The 17,763-nt window shown below is 42.3% G+C and overlaps 1 protein-coding gene across 1 annotated transcript in view; it reads right to left on the reverse strand.

Annotated features, from left to right (window-relative positions):
* MTMR12 (myotubularin related protein 12) overlaps window positions 1-17,763 on the reverse strand; it is a gene marked incomplete in the record, with an annotated part of 95,508 nt that overhangs the window by 27,786 nt on the left and 49,959 nt on the right. The window contains 4 exon segments of the mRNA XM_073620696.1: window positions 208-301; window positions 2,543-2,679; window positions 5,567-5,639; window positions 9,831-9,967. Of these exon segments, the coding sequence (XP_073476797.1) occupies window positions 208-301; window positions 2,543-2,679; window positions 5,567-5,639; window positions 9,831-9,967 (441 nt within the window).

Genomic DNA, 17,763 nt, shown 5'->3' on the forward strand with positions numbered 1-17,763 from the left:
CTCTTCTTTCACACGAATACCCCCCCTCCATACAGTGGACTTTAAATTTGAAAAAGGTTCTTTATGAGGATTTGTGATGAAAATGGACAACACGCTTCAAGATTTGCCATTTTGAGGAGATGCTTTTCTATACATATGTAAGGCTTAGAATTAGCAACTCACAACAACAGAGAGGGCATGCATTTAGGTTGTATCTTCCCCACTTACCTATGTAACACGGGGCAGCTTGAGTGTATGAGAATAAGAAGAGACGTTTCAGAAGCTTTGGACTTAGCGTGTGATGAATGATTCCACTGACAATCTAAGAAAGATGCACATAAGTAGTACAGCTTACATATTAGAATACCAGTATATAAGCCAAGATATCACAGTTATAAGATGAGCAGTGCGGGGCTTGAGATGCTGCCAGGTCATTCTGTCCGTTCCAGGATCCCGGCTGGATGATTTTCTCCCATTAGTTCTGTCACAGCTACACCAGAGCTTCAACTGAGCGGTTGTCTCCAACCCAAGGCTACAAAACACACAGTTAGAGCCCTTTCACACTGGGGCAGTTTGCAGGTGTTATTGCTCTAAAAATACCGCCTGCAAACCGACCCAAAACAGCCTCTACTGTTTGTTCAGTGTGAAAGCCCGAGGGCTTTCACACTGAAGCGGTGCGCTGGCATTAGAAGAATAAAAACTCCTGCAAGCCGCATCTTTGGGGCAGTGAAGGAGCGGTGTATTCAGCCCCCCCCCCAGGTGGCTTCCTAGTCATGATCCTGGAAGCCACCAGGGGGCTGGTTTTTAAACACTCCAGCACACAGGATGCTCTGTTAAGAGAAAAGCAAATAACTGCCGAAACCAGTATAACCTAAACATTGCATGCAACACTGGAGTATACACAGGGCAGAATAATGGCCTTCCAGCTTAATACACAATTTCAGACCCAGGGTTTAGGGCAGAAACAAAGAAATAGAAGTTTGGGATCCGCATTAGAAGGATACAGTAATTTACTAAAATTACTGTATCCTTCTAATGAGGATTCCGCACTGCTATTTCTTTATAATTTGAGCTCCTTGGATCTTCACCTGGCAAGATGCAGGATCTTTGATAATTGGTTTGACCCATGTCCACTTCGGAGTTAAACGACTACTGTCGAAACGGGATCTTGTAGTGCGTTTTACTGGTCTGTTTTTTCTATAATAGAGTTTAGGGCAGGGTTCCTCAAAAAGGGTTCCTTCAGAGGTTGCTAAGGGTTCCTTGAGCAATTTCTGCCTCTCAGATAAGTTGTAGTCTATTGACATGTCCTCCGGCTTACAAACAGAAAGCTCATACAGGAGGACATATCTGTTCTGCAGGAGCCCGCGATTGCACCCGTGGTCTACTGATATCAGGTACAATGCTTTGCAGGCTCCTGGTGGAAAAATAATAAATGTACTTTTTTTTTTTTTTTGCAAAAATATGTACATTTATTATTTTTCCAGAAAGGTGAACCTAACCTTTAAAAAAAAGGGGAAGTCCAGGTTTTAGTTTCACTTTAAGTAGTGTGGTTGGGCCAAGCTGGTCCAAACCTACTATTTCCATGCCGGAACATTCTGGCTGCTTTAAAAGATTTAAAGCACAACTCCACCGAAAAGGGGAAATTCCTCCCTGCTCCTCTTTAGGAAATAGCACTTTTTTATCCGGGGGGGGTGGGGGGGGGGGGGTGGGGGTGTTGAGTACCTGGACTTGACAGATCCCCGCTCCCACTTTTGCTCAGATCACCTAGGCATTCTGACCAGAAGTTCTCCTACTTCCCTGCAGTCTTTTGGGACATGTCACAGGTCCCAGAAGTCTGCAAGACCATTCACAAAGCGCAGCACGCTCGCGCATACCCACTGAAAACCCGGCTGTGAAGCCACAAGCCAGGTGCCCACAGTTGAGATACCTGTGCTGGGGACAGAAGACAGACTGAACTAACGGCTTGGGCGAGTACAGCACTGGATCCTGGGACAGGCGAGTGTGTGTTTATTAAAAGTCAGCATCTATGAAAACTGTAGCTGCTGACTTCTAATAAACACAATTTTGACTAGAGCTCCTCTTTAAGCTTTAGCGCAGAAGTACACAAGGCATTTCCTCGCTGCTGATGGGTCGAGTCCGTCTTAGCACAGCTCTACCATTGAAGAGATGCATTGTAAATTTTCAACGAATACAAGGTTTTTTGCTTATTATGCAAAATGAAGATAGTAATGTCATCCACCCGCCTTTTCACCTGGTCCAATCAGAAGAAGCCTTGCATTCCATGATAATAATACAAGGCTTCTCCTGAGTGGTAGAGATGCGATTAATCCATTTCTTTTTATTCCTGGCAATGAAGAACTGTCTTGTACTGTTGCCGTAAAACAGCACTACTTTTTGTATGTAGATAAGGCTACTACAGTCTATTACAGCAGTCCCAGCGGCCAGACCGTTCTAGCATGGAAATAATTTGTTTGGGCCAGGCTGCTATTAAAAACTATTAAAGTGGAAGTAAACCTGGAATTCTCAGTTCATCAGTATAAAAATCAGGTTTAGTATCATTTACCCTCTTTAGTTCCTCCTCCTTCGTGTATGTCAGACAGAAATGGAACACTCGGAAATCCTTGCAGCAGATGATTAACTTCTCTGGGTATTTCTTAAGTATTAGCCCCGATACAAGAACTTTCTTCTTATCGTCAAACACTGAAAAGGGCAAAAACGTCACTAAATAAAGAATTTAAGATGATACAAAGATGAAGATCAGACTAACATGCTGGAATGAGGGTTGTGCGACAAGCTTGACCTTTGTTTTGGCTGGAGCGAGATAGGGTTAGAACCTCTGTAACCACTGTAGTGGGTGGGCTGGCTGGGTCTCTCCCATAGCTCTGCTTCCTACAGTATGTAAAGGTTGCATTGCAGCTTTAAGAAAGTAATAACTTGGTTTGCAAAGGCATCTGGAGCACATATCTTTTGTGGCTGTTGGAGAAAATATTCACATACCCGGCGCTCAGCTTTAAGATGTTTATTCATGTTACAATTTGATCATCTCCTTTTTTTTTTTAGATAAAGTTAGTTTTTTTTTTTATTGAAGAAAGATCACATTCCAAAAAAGTGCAACGTTTCAGGGCCATGCAGGGCCCCTTCGTCAGACATGTTACATGCCACATGCTTGACGAAGGGGCCCTGCGTGGCTCCAAAACATTGTCCTTTTTTGTAATGTGTCTTTAATTAAAAAAAAAAAAAAAAAAAAAAAGGAGGTTCAGACTTCTTTGAAGATCCGTAGTGTGCTAGCAAATATTTACACATTAATTTTGTATTGACACACAGAGCAGATCACAAGGGTAGTCTGATTGGAATTCGGTGTGGGAAACGCATGGACCGCAGCACATTTCCCGCACCACATTAGTGTGAACCCAGGCTTAACTGGATGGAACAGTGTCTTTATTCAACCTTACTAATTATGTAACTTGGGAATAGGTATGAAAAATGCAGTATTTGGAGATAGGTCACAATAACCTCACTACAAAGTATGATGTCAAATCATTCATCCGTATATGGCATTGAGGATTACATTTCCTATTTAAACTAGGTGTGATAACATCAATCTTGGCTAATTATTAACTGTCTATTGGACACCATGTACATTAGGCCCAAACCTGTTAAAAGCTAAACAATTGCGGACACAAACAATACCATTTGCCCAGCAATATATAACTTGTATGCCAGTCAACCCCATGGCACCGCAACCTGCCACCAAAGGACAACCCAAAACCAAGTCTGACGATCACAGTGATTTTTTTTTGTTTATTATTGCATTTTAGTGTAAATATGAGATCTGAGGTCTTTTTAACCCCAGCTCTCATATTTAACCGGTTCAATACAGGGCATTTTTTACCCCCTTCCTTCCCAGACCAATTTTTAGTTTTCAGCGCTGTCGCACTTTAATTGACAATTGCGTGGTCGTGCGACGTTGTACCCAAACAAAATTGGCGTCCTTTTTTTCCCACAAATAGAGCTTTCTTTTGGTGGTATTTGATCACCTCTGCGGTTTTTATTTTTTGCGCTATAAACAAAAGAAGAGCGACAATTTTGAAAAAAAACACAATATTTTTTACTTTTTGCTAGAATAAATATCCCAATTTAAAAAAAAAAAAAAAATTTTTTTCCTCAGTTTCGGCCGATACGTATTCTTCTACATATTTTTGGTAAAAAAAAAAAAAAAAAAAAAAAAAAAAAAATCGCAATAAGCGTATATTGATTGGTTTACGCAAAAGTTATAGCGTCTACAAAATACGGGATAGATTTATGGCATTTTTTTTAAAAATGTATTTTTTTTACTAGTAATAGCGGCGATCGCGATTTTTTTTCGTGACTGCAACATTATGGCGGACACATCGGACACTTTTGACACATTTTTGGGACCATTCACATTTATACAGCGATCAATGCTATAAAATTGCATTGATTACTGTGTAAATGTGACAGGCAGTGAAGGGGTTAACCACTAGGGGGACACAAGGGGTTAAATGTGTTTCCTAGGGAATGCTTCTAACTGTAGGGGCGGGGACGTACAAGGGGAGGAGACCGATCAGTGTTCCGCTGTACTGGGAACACAGATCGCTCTCCTCTCACCTGATAGGATGTGGATCTCTGTGTTTACACACAGAGATCCACAGTCCGGCCCGGTTAACGGGCAATTGCGGGTGCCCGGCGGACATCGCGGCCGCCGGGCACACGCACCGGGTCCCGAGCAACGCTGCGCACGCGCGCACCCCCTAGATGGCCGGGAACCCGAGGTCGTCATATGACGTCCACCCAGGATGGGAGATCCCATCTGTGGATGTCATATGTCTATACGCGGGTAGGGAAGTGGTTAAGAGGTCCTGTCATGCTTTTTTTCTATTAAAAGGGATATTTACATTCCTTGTAATAGGAATAAAAGGGACACAATTTTTTTTTTTTTTAAACAGTGTAAAAATTAAAATGTTAAAACGCGCCCCGCCCTGACAAGCTCGTGTGCAGAAGCAAATGCATACGTGACTAGGGCCCGCATATGAAAACGGTGTTCAAACCACACATGTGAGGTATCGCCGCGATCGTTAGAGCGAGAGCAATAATTCTAGTCCCAGACCTCCTCTGTAACTTAAAACATACAACCTGTAGAATTTTTTTAAACATCGCCTATGGAGATTTTTAAGAGTAAAAGTTTGTCGACATTCCACGAGCGGGTGCAATTTTGAAGCAAGACATGTTGGGTATCAATTTACTCAACAACACTATTTTTCACAATATTAAAAAAAAATTAGGCTAACTTTACTGTCGTCTTATTTTTGTAATCAAAAAAAGTATTTTTTCCAAAAAAAGTGCGCTTGTAAGACCACTGCGCAAATACAGTGTGACAGAAAGTATTGCAACGATCACCATGTTATTCTCTAGGGTGTTCGAAAAAAAAAAATTGTATGTTTGGGGGGTTCCAAGTAATTTTCTAGCAAAAAAAAAAAAAAATCTGTTTAACAAACTACAAACAACAAATCTCAGAAAGAGGCTGGGTCCTTAAGTGGTTAAAGTGCCCCACCTGTGATCGACTTACCTCCATAGATCTGGTCCACACACTGCAGGGTGATGTCATTTTCACCAACAATCTTGTTCCTGAATTCCGGTGTCTGAGAGACAATGAGAAGTAATACAAGTCAGATTATGGATAGTAAGAAGCTGGAAGGACATAGAGAACTGGGCGATTCCCAGACAGGAAAAAAAACACGGTCCGGCCAACACAGCCACAAAGTCATCTGTTTTCATGGGTCAAGTCATCCGCTATTACACAGGAATCAAGTATTTGGTTCGTGGTCAGGAGAATAAAAAAAAAAAAAAAACCCACACTTATGAGAAGGAGATTAATTAAAGGGGATTTACAAGAAAATTGGGAAGTCCTAAGCCTAGATCCCTTTCTGTAGTAACACGCGATAAACAACTGGTTCCCTATTGACTAACTCCAAGGAATGAACACCTATGTAAGCTCCGAGTTCCTCTAGTCTACAGGTTATCTATCTATCTATCTATCTTGAAGTGGTTTAGCAAGGTTAAGGCTGAAGCCATCAGCCATAACTCCGATATTTATTTCACCCGGCGATGCTCTCTCTCATAAAAGTGACCAGTGCATTAGGAATACGTCTAATGGGAAGCAGACCCTGCAGCTTTCCTCATCAGAAACCGGGGTTCACCAAGCGATTATATTAAACCAGTTGCTCCCATTCTGAATCAGTCTGCACAGGAAACAAACCGCTATTTCTTCAGAGCAGAAACAGGTAGTTGTTACAAGGTTTGTTAAAATCCTTAAAAATGTACATTGATCACCCAGCAGGGATTGTCCTTCTCAAAAGTGGAGATAAACTTTAAAGTGAATGTCTGAAATATCTCCTTCAGCAAAACGGATGCCAAATAAAATAAACGAGGGAAAAAAAACAAAAAAAAAAAAAAACAAAAACACATTTTGACATGACTTTCTGGTAGGGAGGAGCTGAGCGATTAATGATTAATTTCACTCACTAAGCTGCTTAGGTGAAGTTTGCTTTAAAGAAAAAAAAAATAAGTTGTTTTTTGTTTCTTTACGGGTGCAACAAGCTTAACATGTCTCCTAAAGAGGTTTTTTTTTTTTAAATGTATATAACGTAATTATCCTGGAGAACCTGTTCTTTAAAAGCAACACCATACAAATATGCAGACATGCAGATGTGAGAAGCCAAAGCCTGCATGTAGCTATACAACCACCCTTTAGAAATAGTTGTATTTATTTTACATTCAAGATAAATCCCAGCTGACTCATTTCCAGCAGGGTTTAGTGTTTTTTTGTTTTTTTTTTTACAATTACAGACCCCCATATTGGGGTATTTCCCTATGCCCCTTTCCAGACTGTCCAAATTACCATCACCATTCCTACTTCCAAAATATATAATTGGTCTTACTTATTTGTATATAGAGCAAATGAAAGAAAATAAGGATCTTCAAAAAATGCATTTATGGGTTAAAAAATGCAAGTCTCAAATACATACATTTTCGCAATTATTTCCTATGTGTCCCATTCACACTGCAATGCAGCCCAGCACTGCAGCATAGTAGGATAAAATACAGACATGCTGCATTTTATCGCAGCACACTGGCCCGAATCACAATGCCAAGCAGCACAGCGTGCCGCCCGACATTTCAGTTAATGAAGTGTAAGTTTTGTACAATTCAAATAAAGCTTGTACAAAACGGGAAAAAAAAAAAAAAAAAAAAGTAGGGGGGGGGGGGAGCAGTGCAATGCCCCTCACACCGCCCCCTAGCGCACTTGACAATGCAGAGCGCTTGGAGCGGGGATCGCTCTGGCTGCACTGCGATTTGCCGCCCTCTATGGTGTGAATTGGCCTGGAGAGGTCTAATTCCCGACAATGACACATGTCATCTGACACCTCAAGTTGATTTCTTCGCTTAAGAAAGAAGAGAAAAGAGAATCCCGTTTTAAGGTTTTTGATTTTTTTCTCTTCTTTTATTATCTAGAGATGCATCCCTATAAAAAAACTCCATCACTTAATTCCCATAGCCCTGGCTTAAAACTGCACATTTAGAGGGGCAGTGCCCATTTCTGACTCTGTTCTCTCTTTTTTTCTTTTTACACCTGTACTGTTCTCTGAAGATGGCTTTCCAAAGAGCGATACAGGCACACCTGACAAGCATTCCGGGAACGAAACTGCTGCTTCTTGGATTTTTTTTTTTTTAACCCTTTAGCAGCTGAACAGGGTTTCTGTAATGCCATACTGAGCTGCAAGCCTTGCGTTTGGCTCGTGGTTGCAGCCCGGGTCACTTTAATGGGTTGCATTTAACGGTGGTACGGCTCACCAAACACGACAGGGGTGATGCTGCGAAGCAAACCGGTGCAGTCAAGGCAAGTGTTCAACCCAGTCTGGCTGCCTTTGCAGCTTAAGGGTTGTGCGGGTTCGGGGTGGAGGGGGTTGTAAGATGGTAAATCTTTACCATCCCCCCCACAACCGCAAACGAATACACATTTGTAAAATGCAGATTTTCTCAGAAATCTGGTGAAGCTTGGCTGGTACAAAAAGAACAATCGTTTCAATTTCTGCTCTTGTACAGCATTATACTGAGATATTGGCTGGTGCAGGTATGTATGAATGCAAAAGAAAAAATTATGCACTATACTAAGAAGGAGGCAAGTGCTGAGTGCCACATGAAAAGAGCCCAGGGAAATAATACCACGGATAATAGTTTATTTAAATAATTCACAGCCATTGCTTGTATTTTTAACAATAGGACTGCCTGGCTGGTGGTACAGCCACTTCAAATTGGCCCTGAATCATAGTGCTCTGATGTTATACATAATTGTTGGGTTTTGTCTGTTTCTATACATTTGTCTTTGGTCCCAGACAACGTTGTCTATATGTTGTTAGGTGTAGGATTTTTGCTCTATTGTCAAATTTTGAATGCCCACAAATAGAGCTTTCTTTTGGTGGTATTTGATCACCTCTGGGGTTTTTTTATTAAAAAAAAAAAAAAAAAAAAAAAAAAAAAGAAAAAAAAAAAGACCGAAAATTTTGAAAACAAAAACTTTTATATTTTGTTATAAAATTTTGCAAACAGGGAATTTTTCTCCTTCATTGATGTACGCTGATGAGGCTGCACTGATGGGTACTGATAAAAGGCGGCACTGATGAGGCTGCACTGATGGGTACTGATAAAGGCGGCACTGATGAGGCTGCACTGATGGGTACTGATAAAGGCGGCACTGATGAGGCTGCACTGATGGGTACTGATAAAGGCGGCACTGGTGGGCACTGATGAGGCGGCACTGGTGGGCACTGATGAGGCGGCACTGGTGGGCACTGATGAGGCGGCACTGGTGGGCAGAACTGTTGGATGATTGGCATCACTGGTGGGCATTGATATGGGGGCACTCTTGGGCATTAATAAGTGACACTGATATTCACTGGTGGGCACCGGAAAGCGGTACTGGTTGGCACAGATGAGGCGGCTGTGCCTCTTCCTCTTCGGGAACAATGTCCCTTCAACAGTAGCTGGTGATAGTCTTTTTTGATAGCGTGAGGAGAAAAAAAAAAAAAAAAACACATCACTGAGCTTCTGTTTTCATCCCTGTTTACAGGGATAAAACTTTTTTGCAGAAGGAAGTTTAACAAGACTCGTGGCCACTCATTAAAATTAGAAGAAAAGAGGTTTAACCTTAAACTACGTAGAGGGTTCTTTACTGTAAGAGCGGCAAGGATGTGGAATTCCCTTCCACAGGTGGTGGTCTCAGCGGGGAGCATCGATAGTTTCAAGAAACTATTAGATAATCACCTGAATGACCGCAACATACAGAGATATACAATGTAATACTGACATATAATCACACACATAGGTTGGACTTGGACTTGTGTCTTTTTCAACCTCACCTACTATGTAACTGTTAATCCCATTTATTGGTTGAATGCTATTACTATTTTTTGAAGTTGACTTGCTACTACAAAATTTGCAACTCCTTCGGTCTACTGATCTTACTGTGTATCAGTCTGTTGTGGACCCCACAGGATGCCCTTTGTTTTATTGTTCTTTTTTGTAAAAGGAAAAATGTAATTCAAAAAATTACAATTAAAAAAAAAACAAACCTTCTGCGTGCAGTTCAGTCTTGGAAAGCTGGGAGGGGCGACGTCGGAAAGCTGGGAGGGGCGACGTCGGAAAGCTGGGAGGGGCGACGTCGGAAAGCTGGGAGGGGCGACGTCGGAAAGCTGGGAGGGGCGACGTCACAGCGAAAACTGATTTTATGGTTGTATGGCATGCACATAACCAGAAAAGAAGACTTTGCTCACATTATCATCTGGCATTTCTTCACACAGAAAGGTGATCTTAAAGTTGGTGCAGAGGAGTCTCCCGCAGACCCCGCGCTGAGATCCTTCCTCCTGGGAACACTTGAAGACATTGTTGGCTTCACAAAGAAGCATCTCACCTGCAAGAGACATACAGAAGATCTGGTTACTGCTGCACCTAATGACATGACTTCCAGTCTTATTGAGACACTTTCTGAAACAAGATTAAAAGCCAAACTTTGGTAAAATTTTTATCCCCCAACCCAAAGTTGCCCTCCGCTTCTACAGTGAGGGAGAAAAGTATTTGATCCCCTGCTGATTTTGTACATTTGCCGACTGACAAAGAAATGATCAGTCTATAATTTTATTGATAGGTTTATTTTAACAGTGAGAGAAAGAACAAGAAAAAAATCCAGAAAAAAAAAAAAAACAAAACACACATTTCAAAAAAGTTATAAATTGATTTGCATTTTAAATGGGTATAATAAGTATTTTCCCCTTTCACAAAACATGACTTAGCGGCAAAACCTTTGTTGGCAATCACAGAGGTCAGACGTTTCTTGTAGTTGGCCACCAGGTTTGCACACATCTCAGGAGGGATTTTGTCCCACACTTCTCTTTGCAGATCTTCTCCAAGTCATAAAGGTTTTGAGGCCGACATTTGGTAACTCGAGCCCTCAGCTCCCTCCACATGTTTTCTATATGGATTAAGGTCTGGACTGGCTAGGCCACTCCAGGACCCTAATGTGCTTCTTCTTGAGCCCCTCCTTTGTTGCCTTGGCCGTGTGTTTTGGTCATCGTCTTACTTGAATACCCATACAAGAAACCATTTTCAATGCCCTGGCTGAGGGAAGGAGGTTCTCACCCAAGATTTGATGGTACAGCCGTCCATCGTCCCTTTGATGCGGTGAAGTTGTCCTGTCCCCTTAGCAGAACCCCCCCCCACGAAGCATAATGTTTGCACCTCCATGTATGATGGTGGGGATGGTGTTCTTGGGGTCATAGGCGCAGCATTCCTCCTCCTCCAAAACACAGCGAGTTGAGTTGATGCCTAAGAGCTCGATTTTGATCTCATCTGACCACAACACTTTCACCCAGTTCTCCTTAGAATCATTCAGATGTTGCAAACTTCAGATGGGATTGTAGATGTACTTTCTTGAGCAGGGGGACTTAGGGGCACTGCAGGATTTCAGTCCTTCATGGTGTAGTGTGTTACCAATTGTTTTCTTGGTGATTATGGTCCCAGCTGCCTTGAGATCATGGACAAGATTTTCTTGTGTAGTTCTGGGCTGATTCCTCACCGTTCTCATGATCACTGAAACTCCACAAGGTGAGATCTTGCATGGAGCACCAGACTGAGGGAGATTGATGGTTATTTTGTGTTTCTTCCATTTGCGAATTATCACACCAACTGTTGTCACCCTCTCACCAAGCTGATTGGCGATTGTCTTGTAGCCCATTCCAGCCTTGTGTAGGTCTACAATCTTGTCCCTGACATCCTTTGACAGCTCTTCGGTCTTAGCCATGGTGGAAAGATTGGAGTCGGATTGATTGCTTCTGGTCTTTTATACAGGTAAAAAGCTAATATTAGGAGCACTCCCTTTAAGGGAGTGCTCCTAATCTCAGCTTAGAAGACACCTAGGAGCCAGAAATCTTGATGATTGATAGGGGATCAAATACTTATTTCACTCATTAAAATGCAAATCAATTTATACATTTTTTGAAATGTGTTTTTCTGGATTTTTTTTTGTTATTCTGTCTCTCGTTATTAAAATAAACCTACCATTAAAATTATAGACTGATCTTGGTCAGTGGGCAAACGTACAAAATCAGCAGGGGATCAAATAATTTTTTCCCTCACTGTACATTTTTAAAGTTCATTCCTATCACAAATCAGAAGTCATCTAGGCAGTGGGCTAACATAGTTCATCAACTATGCTTGTGGCTTAAAGGATAGGTTCACCTTTCGGAGCAAATTACACTCATAATTTAGGTGTAGTGTGTAACATGCTCCAGACCTGCCCCCTGCACCCCCGACAGAAGGCGGGGGTTCTTGTACTCGCCGTCACATTTTGAAAATAGAGCCCGTGTGTTCATTCATTTACAGCGGTCTGTGAATGAGAGAACTACAGGTACCATCACCCATTGCGGCTAATGGCTTGTCATTCTCAATGGACTGTGAGGATGCTGATGAGGGCTCCAGTAGTTCATTCACAAGCCCTGCAGCTTGTTAACAGTCTGTATCGGAGCTGGCACTGCACCGCTAATCCACTGATCCCGGGTACAATGCTTTGCAGGCTCTTGCAGGGAAAAAAAAAAAGAATGCATTTTTTTTTTCCCGGCAAAAATATGTGCATTTACAGTATTTATTTTTGTCCCAAAAGGTAAACTTAGCTTTTAAAGTGTTACTAAACCCACAACAGTAAAATCAATCTGTATATGCAGTAAAGCATGCTTGTTATACTCCCTATGGAACCTAAAGGGGGTTAATCCTCTGCACTGAGTAAAAAGGCTGTTTGACCCTGTCTTCTCTGATCCTCCCCCTCTTCCAGTGTCCCCAACTCATCTCTGGATCGTACAGATGGTAGGGGAAAAGCTGCACATGCTCAGTTTGGTGTGCATTGCTAGAGTGTTTTTTTTTTTTTTTTTTGGGAGAGTGCATGTGATCAGCACAGGGCCAATCAGTACTGCCCGGACACAGGGTCAGGGGTCCTGCAGTCTTCTAGGACATTGAGAGCAGTATGAAAACTCCTCCTACAAGCTTTAACCAGACACTGAGAAGGAATAAGACTGCTATATACTGCTGGATGAGAAAAGGTATTTAGCAGCTTAAAATTATTGCATTCCCATATTCTGTGTACTGTGGGGGACCAGATATAGTGAATGCAGGGTCTTGGAGTTAGTAACAATAACTCCCAAAAAGGTATCCAGCGTTTATTCATGACTGCAATATCTGCACACCAAGCAATGTCTACATGACCATTTGTCGACCGCCTCATGCAGATATACTGGTGCAGAGCAGCCGTATTGCGCTGGATCATGTATCTGATATGTGATCAGCACTTCCAGGTAGGGGGGCATGCTTGCCCGCCGCCCTAGCTGTGCTGTAATTTGTTACAGCACAAGCCAATCAATGGGTGCTGGCAAATGATTGATCAGACGCACCCGCTGATCAGCTATGTCATTCAGGGAAGGGAGCTGTGTGTGGTAAACCACATAGAGCTCTGAGCACCGACAGCAAGATAGTTTAGTGAAAGCACCACATAACACACACAGTAAACATTGTTAGTAACACATTTAACCCCTTTGATTGCCCTTAGATGTTAACCAGTTCTCAGCCAGTGTCATTAGTACAGTGACACTGTCTAGTATTCACTGTATTAGTATCACTGTTGATGTCAGTGTCAGTTGGACCCCTTTCACACTGGGGCCGTGTTCATGCTAAAGCGCCGCTCGTTTTAGCGTTGTTTGAGCGGCACTTTACGGCCGCTAGCAGGGCGCTTTAACCCCAAAGAAGGGGTTAAAAGCGCCCGTGTTGCGGCGCTTCTGAATCGTTTTGGAAGCGCTGCCCATTCATTTCAAAGGGCAGGGCTCCCAGACCATCCAAAAGATGCTGTTTGCAGGACTTTTCCTAATGTCCCGCAAGCGCACCGCCCCAGTGTGAAAAGACGCGCTGAAATGAAAGGGAGGCTGTTTTCAGACACCATTTCTAACGCTAAAACGCACGAAAACCACCTCAGTGTGAAAGGGGTGTACAGCCCTTAGTGTACACCCCAACCAGCGTCAGCTAGTATCAGATTGGCTGCCATACTAATCACAGTCCTACTATAAGTTGCTGATCACTGCCATTACACACACACACACTTTTTATTATTATTATTATTAAAAAAAAATTCCAGTATCTATACCAGACGCTATAACTTTCACGCAAACCAAATATACACTTACTGGGATTTTTTTTTACCAAAGACATGTAGCAGAAAACATTTTTGGCCTAGATTCATGAAGAAAATTAGATTTTTTTTATATGTTTTATAGCAGAAAATAAAAAATAATTGGGTTTTTTTTGTCTTTAAAATTTTCTGTCTTTCATTTTAAAAAATAACATTTTAATTTGTGTACAGTGTTGCATGACCACACAATTGCCAGTTAAAAGTAGTGAAGTGCTTAATAGCAAAAAATGCTCTGGCCATGAAGGGGGTAAAAACGTCTGGGAGGTCAAGTGGTTAACGAGCTGCTAGAGCCCCTGAAAGCCCCAGCCTTCTAGGTAAGGAGTCAGGACTGTCCGCCGTCACTTGAAAAAAACCTTGGTTTGTGTTTTCAGTCCACCGATTTCCTATTTTACTTTGGTTAATTAAAAGAATAAAATAAAATCCGGATAACCTCATCTGGTCGGCACAGACAAATAAACAAGCTCATTGCTCACCCCCTTCCTTCCTTCCAATACATATTACATCAGGGGAATGGTGACCACTGAGCACTTCCTCCTGAGGAAATAACCCAGAGGGCTGCTGACAAAGGAACAGCCATGCAAGACGGACAATGCAAGAGGAAATTATCTCAGATACAAAGCAGAACATGCAATTTCTTGTTATTACGGATGATCTTCTGTGGTTATCGTTTAAAAAAAAAAAAAAAGCACCAGTAATATCCAAATTAGCCTGTGTGGATTGTAGTTCCATGACACATCTACCTGCTGGTATTTAAAAAAGAATGTATTTAACAGCCGCCCATGAGACATAACCCCTTGTTGTCTGCAATCTGAAGATTAATGTTGGAGGTAGTACTCAATGGTGACGATGTGAAGTGTACAATGCAGACTCCCCAGCAAGCTTGAAGCTGGTGGCACCAAATACACCAGTTGTAAGTGATTTGAACATTTTGGAAAGCGAATAAATACACTGCTCAAAAAAAAAAAAAAAAAAAAAAAAAAAAAAATTAAAGGAACACTTTGAAAACCATCAGATCTTAATGGGGAAAAATAATGCTGGATATCTATACCGACACGGACTGGGTAATGTGTTAGGAAAGAAAGGATCCCACTTTGTTTGATGAAAATGAAAATTATCAACCTGCAGAGGGCTGAATTCAAAAGGCCCCACCGAAAATCAAAGTGAACAAATGATGCAGCAGACTCGTCCATTTTGCTGAAATTTCATTGCAGCAACTCAAAATGGTACTCAGTAGTTTGTATGGCCCCCACGTGCTTGTATGCATGCCTGACAACGTAATGAGACGACGGATGGTGTCCTGGGGTATTTTCTCCCAGATCTGGACCAGGGCATAACTGAGCTCCTGAACAGACTCAGGTGCAACCTGGCATTGTCGGAAGGACCAAAACAATGTCCCAGAGGTGTTCTATTGGATTTAGGTCAGGGGAGCTTGGGGGCCATTCAAATGGTATAAATTCCTTTAGCCTCCAGGAACTGGCTGCATACTCTAGCCACATGGGGCCGGGCATGGTCATGCACCAGGAGGAACCCAGGACCTACCGCACCAGCGTAAGGTCTAACAATGGGTCCAAGGATTTCATCCTAACGGCAGTCAGTGTGCCATTGTCTAGCCTGTAGAGGTCTGTGCTTCCCTCCATATATATGCCTCCCCAGACCATCACTGACCCACCACCAAACCGGTCATGCTGAACAATGTTATAGGTAGCATAACGTTCTCCACACCCTTTCTAGTCTGTCACATGTGATCAGGGTGAACCTGCATTCATCTGTGAAATGCACAGGGTGCCAGTGGCTGACCTGGCAATTCTGGTGTTTAATGCCAAACCCCAATCCAGCTCCACAGTGCTGGGCAGTGAGCACAGGGCCCACTAAAGGACGTTGGTCCTCAGGCCACCGTGTTAAGGCACGGTACTGCTGGCTACCGCGGCTGGTGAGTGGGGCAAGCCTGACATGAAGAAGTGCAGACGAGGGAAGTCTGTTTCTGATGGTTTGGTTAGAGACATTCACACCAGTGGCCTGCTGGATGTAATTTTGTAGGGCTCTGGCAGCACTCATCCTGTTCCTCCTTGCACAAAGGAGCAGATGCCGGTCCTGTTGATGGGTTAAGGACCTTCTATGGCCCTGTCCAACTCTCCTAGAGCAACTGCCTCTCTCCTGGAATCTCCTCCATGCTGGGACACACAGCAAACCTTCTGCCAATGGCATGCATTGATGTGCCATCCTGGAGGAGTTGGACTGCCTGTGCAACCTCTATAGGGTCCAGGTATTGCCTCTTGCTACCAGTAGTGACACTGATCCTAGCCAAACGCAAAACTAGTGAAAAACATTCAGGAAAGGAGTAGGGAAAAAAATGTCAGTGGCCTCCACCTGTAAAACCATTCCTGTTTTGGAGGTTGTCTCATTGTTGCCCACCTAGTGCATTTGTTGTTAATTTCATTACCACCAAAGCAGCTGAAACTTATTAAAAACCTCCTCTGCTACTTAATCAATATCCCAGGAGTTTAATTGACTTGATGCTATACACCGATTAAAAAGTGTTCCTTTATTTTTTTTTTTTAGTGTATTTCATGTCCTATGATCAACTGGTCATGACAAATGTTTATTAGGACAAAAACTGAGGCTTTAGTACTACTTAAAGGATGTTGCAGCCTCTGGGAACTTTGAGGATGAATTTCTCCCCATTGTAGCTACGGAGGTTAATTTTTTATTTAAGAAATACTTAAAAAAAGGTACATAGCTCAGGCACTGACTCGCCTAAAGCGCAACTCCACTTTTGTTGAGAAAAAAAAAAAAATAATATTCCCCCTGGGTGATCTATGTACATTGCAAGAATTATAACAGCCTTTGTTGCAGATTCCTACTTTGTTATTTTGAAGAAATCCATGTGTGTTTATGCAGAGAGAGTTTAATATAAGTGGTTTCATAATTATCTGTGGTAGCTGCTGGGCCTACACCCCTTTAGACGTGTTCCTATTGGAAATATCTCACCAAAAATGACATTTTTGTTGCAGGGAATGCCTGCAATCTAACTTGATGTTTCTGGTGAGTGGTCAGTACACATTCTGTGTACTGAACAACTCCATGTAGCCATATTGCTTTGCATTTATAGAAAAATTACAGCAGCTGCAGATTGAAAAGGAAAGGTCATTTTTAATAACATTCAAAACAATATGACTTGTATCGCAATTTTACACGCCAAATTAAATTTTTTCTTTATTTGCTATTTTTTTTTCACCACGAAAGTGGAATTATCCTTTAAAGTAACCACGACTGATATCTTCCAAAAAGTTTTGCTGTTCAGCCAAATTTCACTGAGGCTGAGAGCAGCTTAACCACTTGCCTACCGGGCACGTTAACCCCCTTCCTGCCCAGGCAAATTTCCAGCTTTCAGCGCTGTCACACTTTGAAGAACTATGGCGCAGTCATGCAACACTGTACTCATGTGACATTTTTATCATTTTTCCACAAAAATAAAGCTTTCTTTTGGTGGTATTTAATCCACCACAGTTTTTTTTTGCTAAACTAAAATAGACCAAAATTAAATTTTTTTAAGTTTAAAATGTAAGTTTTTCCTAGTTTCTGTAAGGCTGCTTTCACACTGAGGCGCTTTACAGGCACTATAATCACTAAACATAGCGCCTATAAAGAGCCTCTCCTCTAACTCCTGAGTGCTTTCACACTGGAGCGATGCGCTGGCAAGACACCAAAAAAAAATCCTGCAAGCCGCATCTTTGAGGTGCTGTAGGAGTGGTGTATACACCGCTCCTACAGCGCCAAGGGCAGCGCCGAAGTGCCGGCCGTTAGCGGGGGTTAAAAGCACCCCGCTAGCGGCCGAAAAGGGCCGCAAAAACAACGGTAAAACGCTGCTAAAAATAGCGGCGCTTTACCCCCAACGCCCCAATGTGAAAGTAGCCTTATAAAATTTTGCAAACAGGTAATTTTTCTCCTTCACTGATGTGTGCTGATGAGGCAGCACTGATGGG

The sequence above is a fragment of the Aquarana catesbeiana genome, linkage group LG01 (genome assembly GCF_042186555.1).
Source record: "Aquarana catesbeiana isolate 2022-GZ linkage group LG01, ASM4218655v1, whole genome shotgun sequence".
Lineage (NCBI taxonomy): Eukaryota > Metazoa > Chordata > Amphibia > Anura > Ranidae > Aquarana > Aquarana catesbeiana.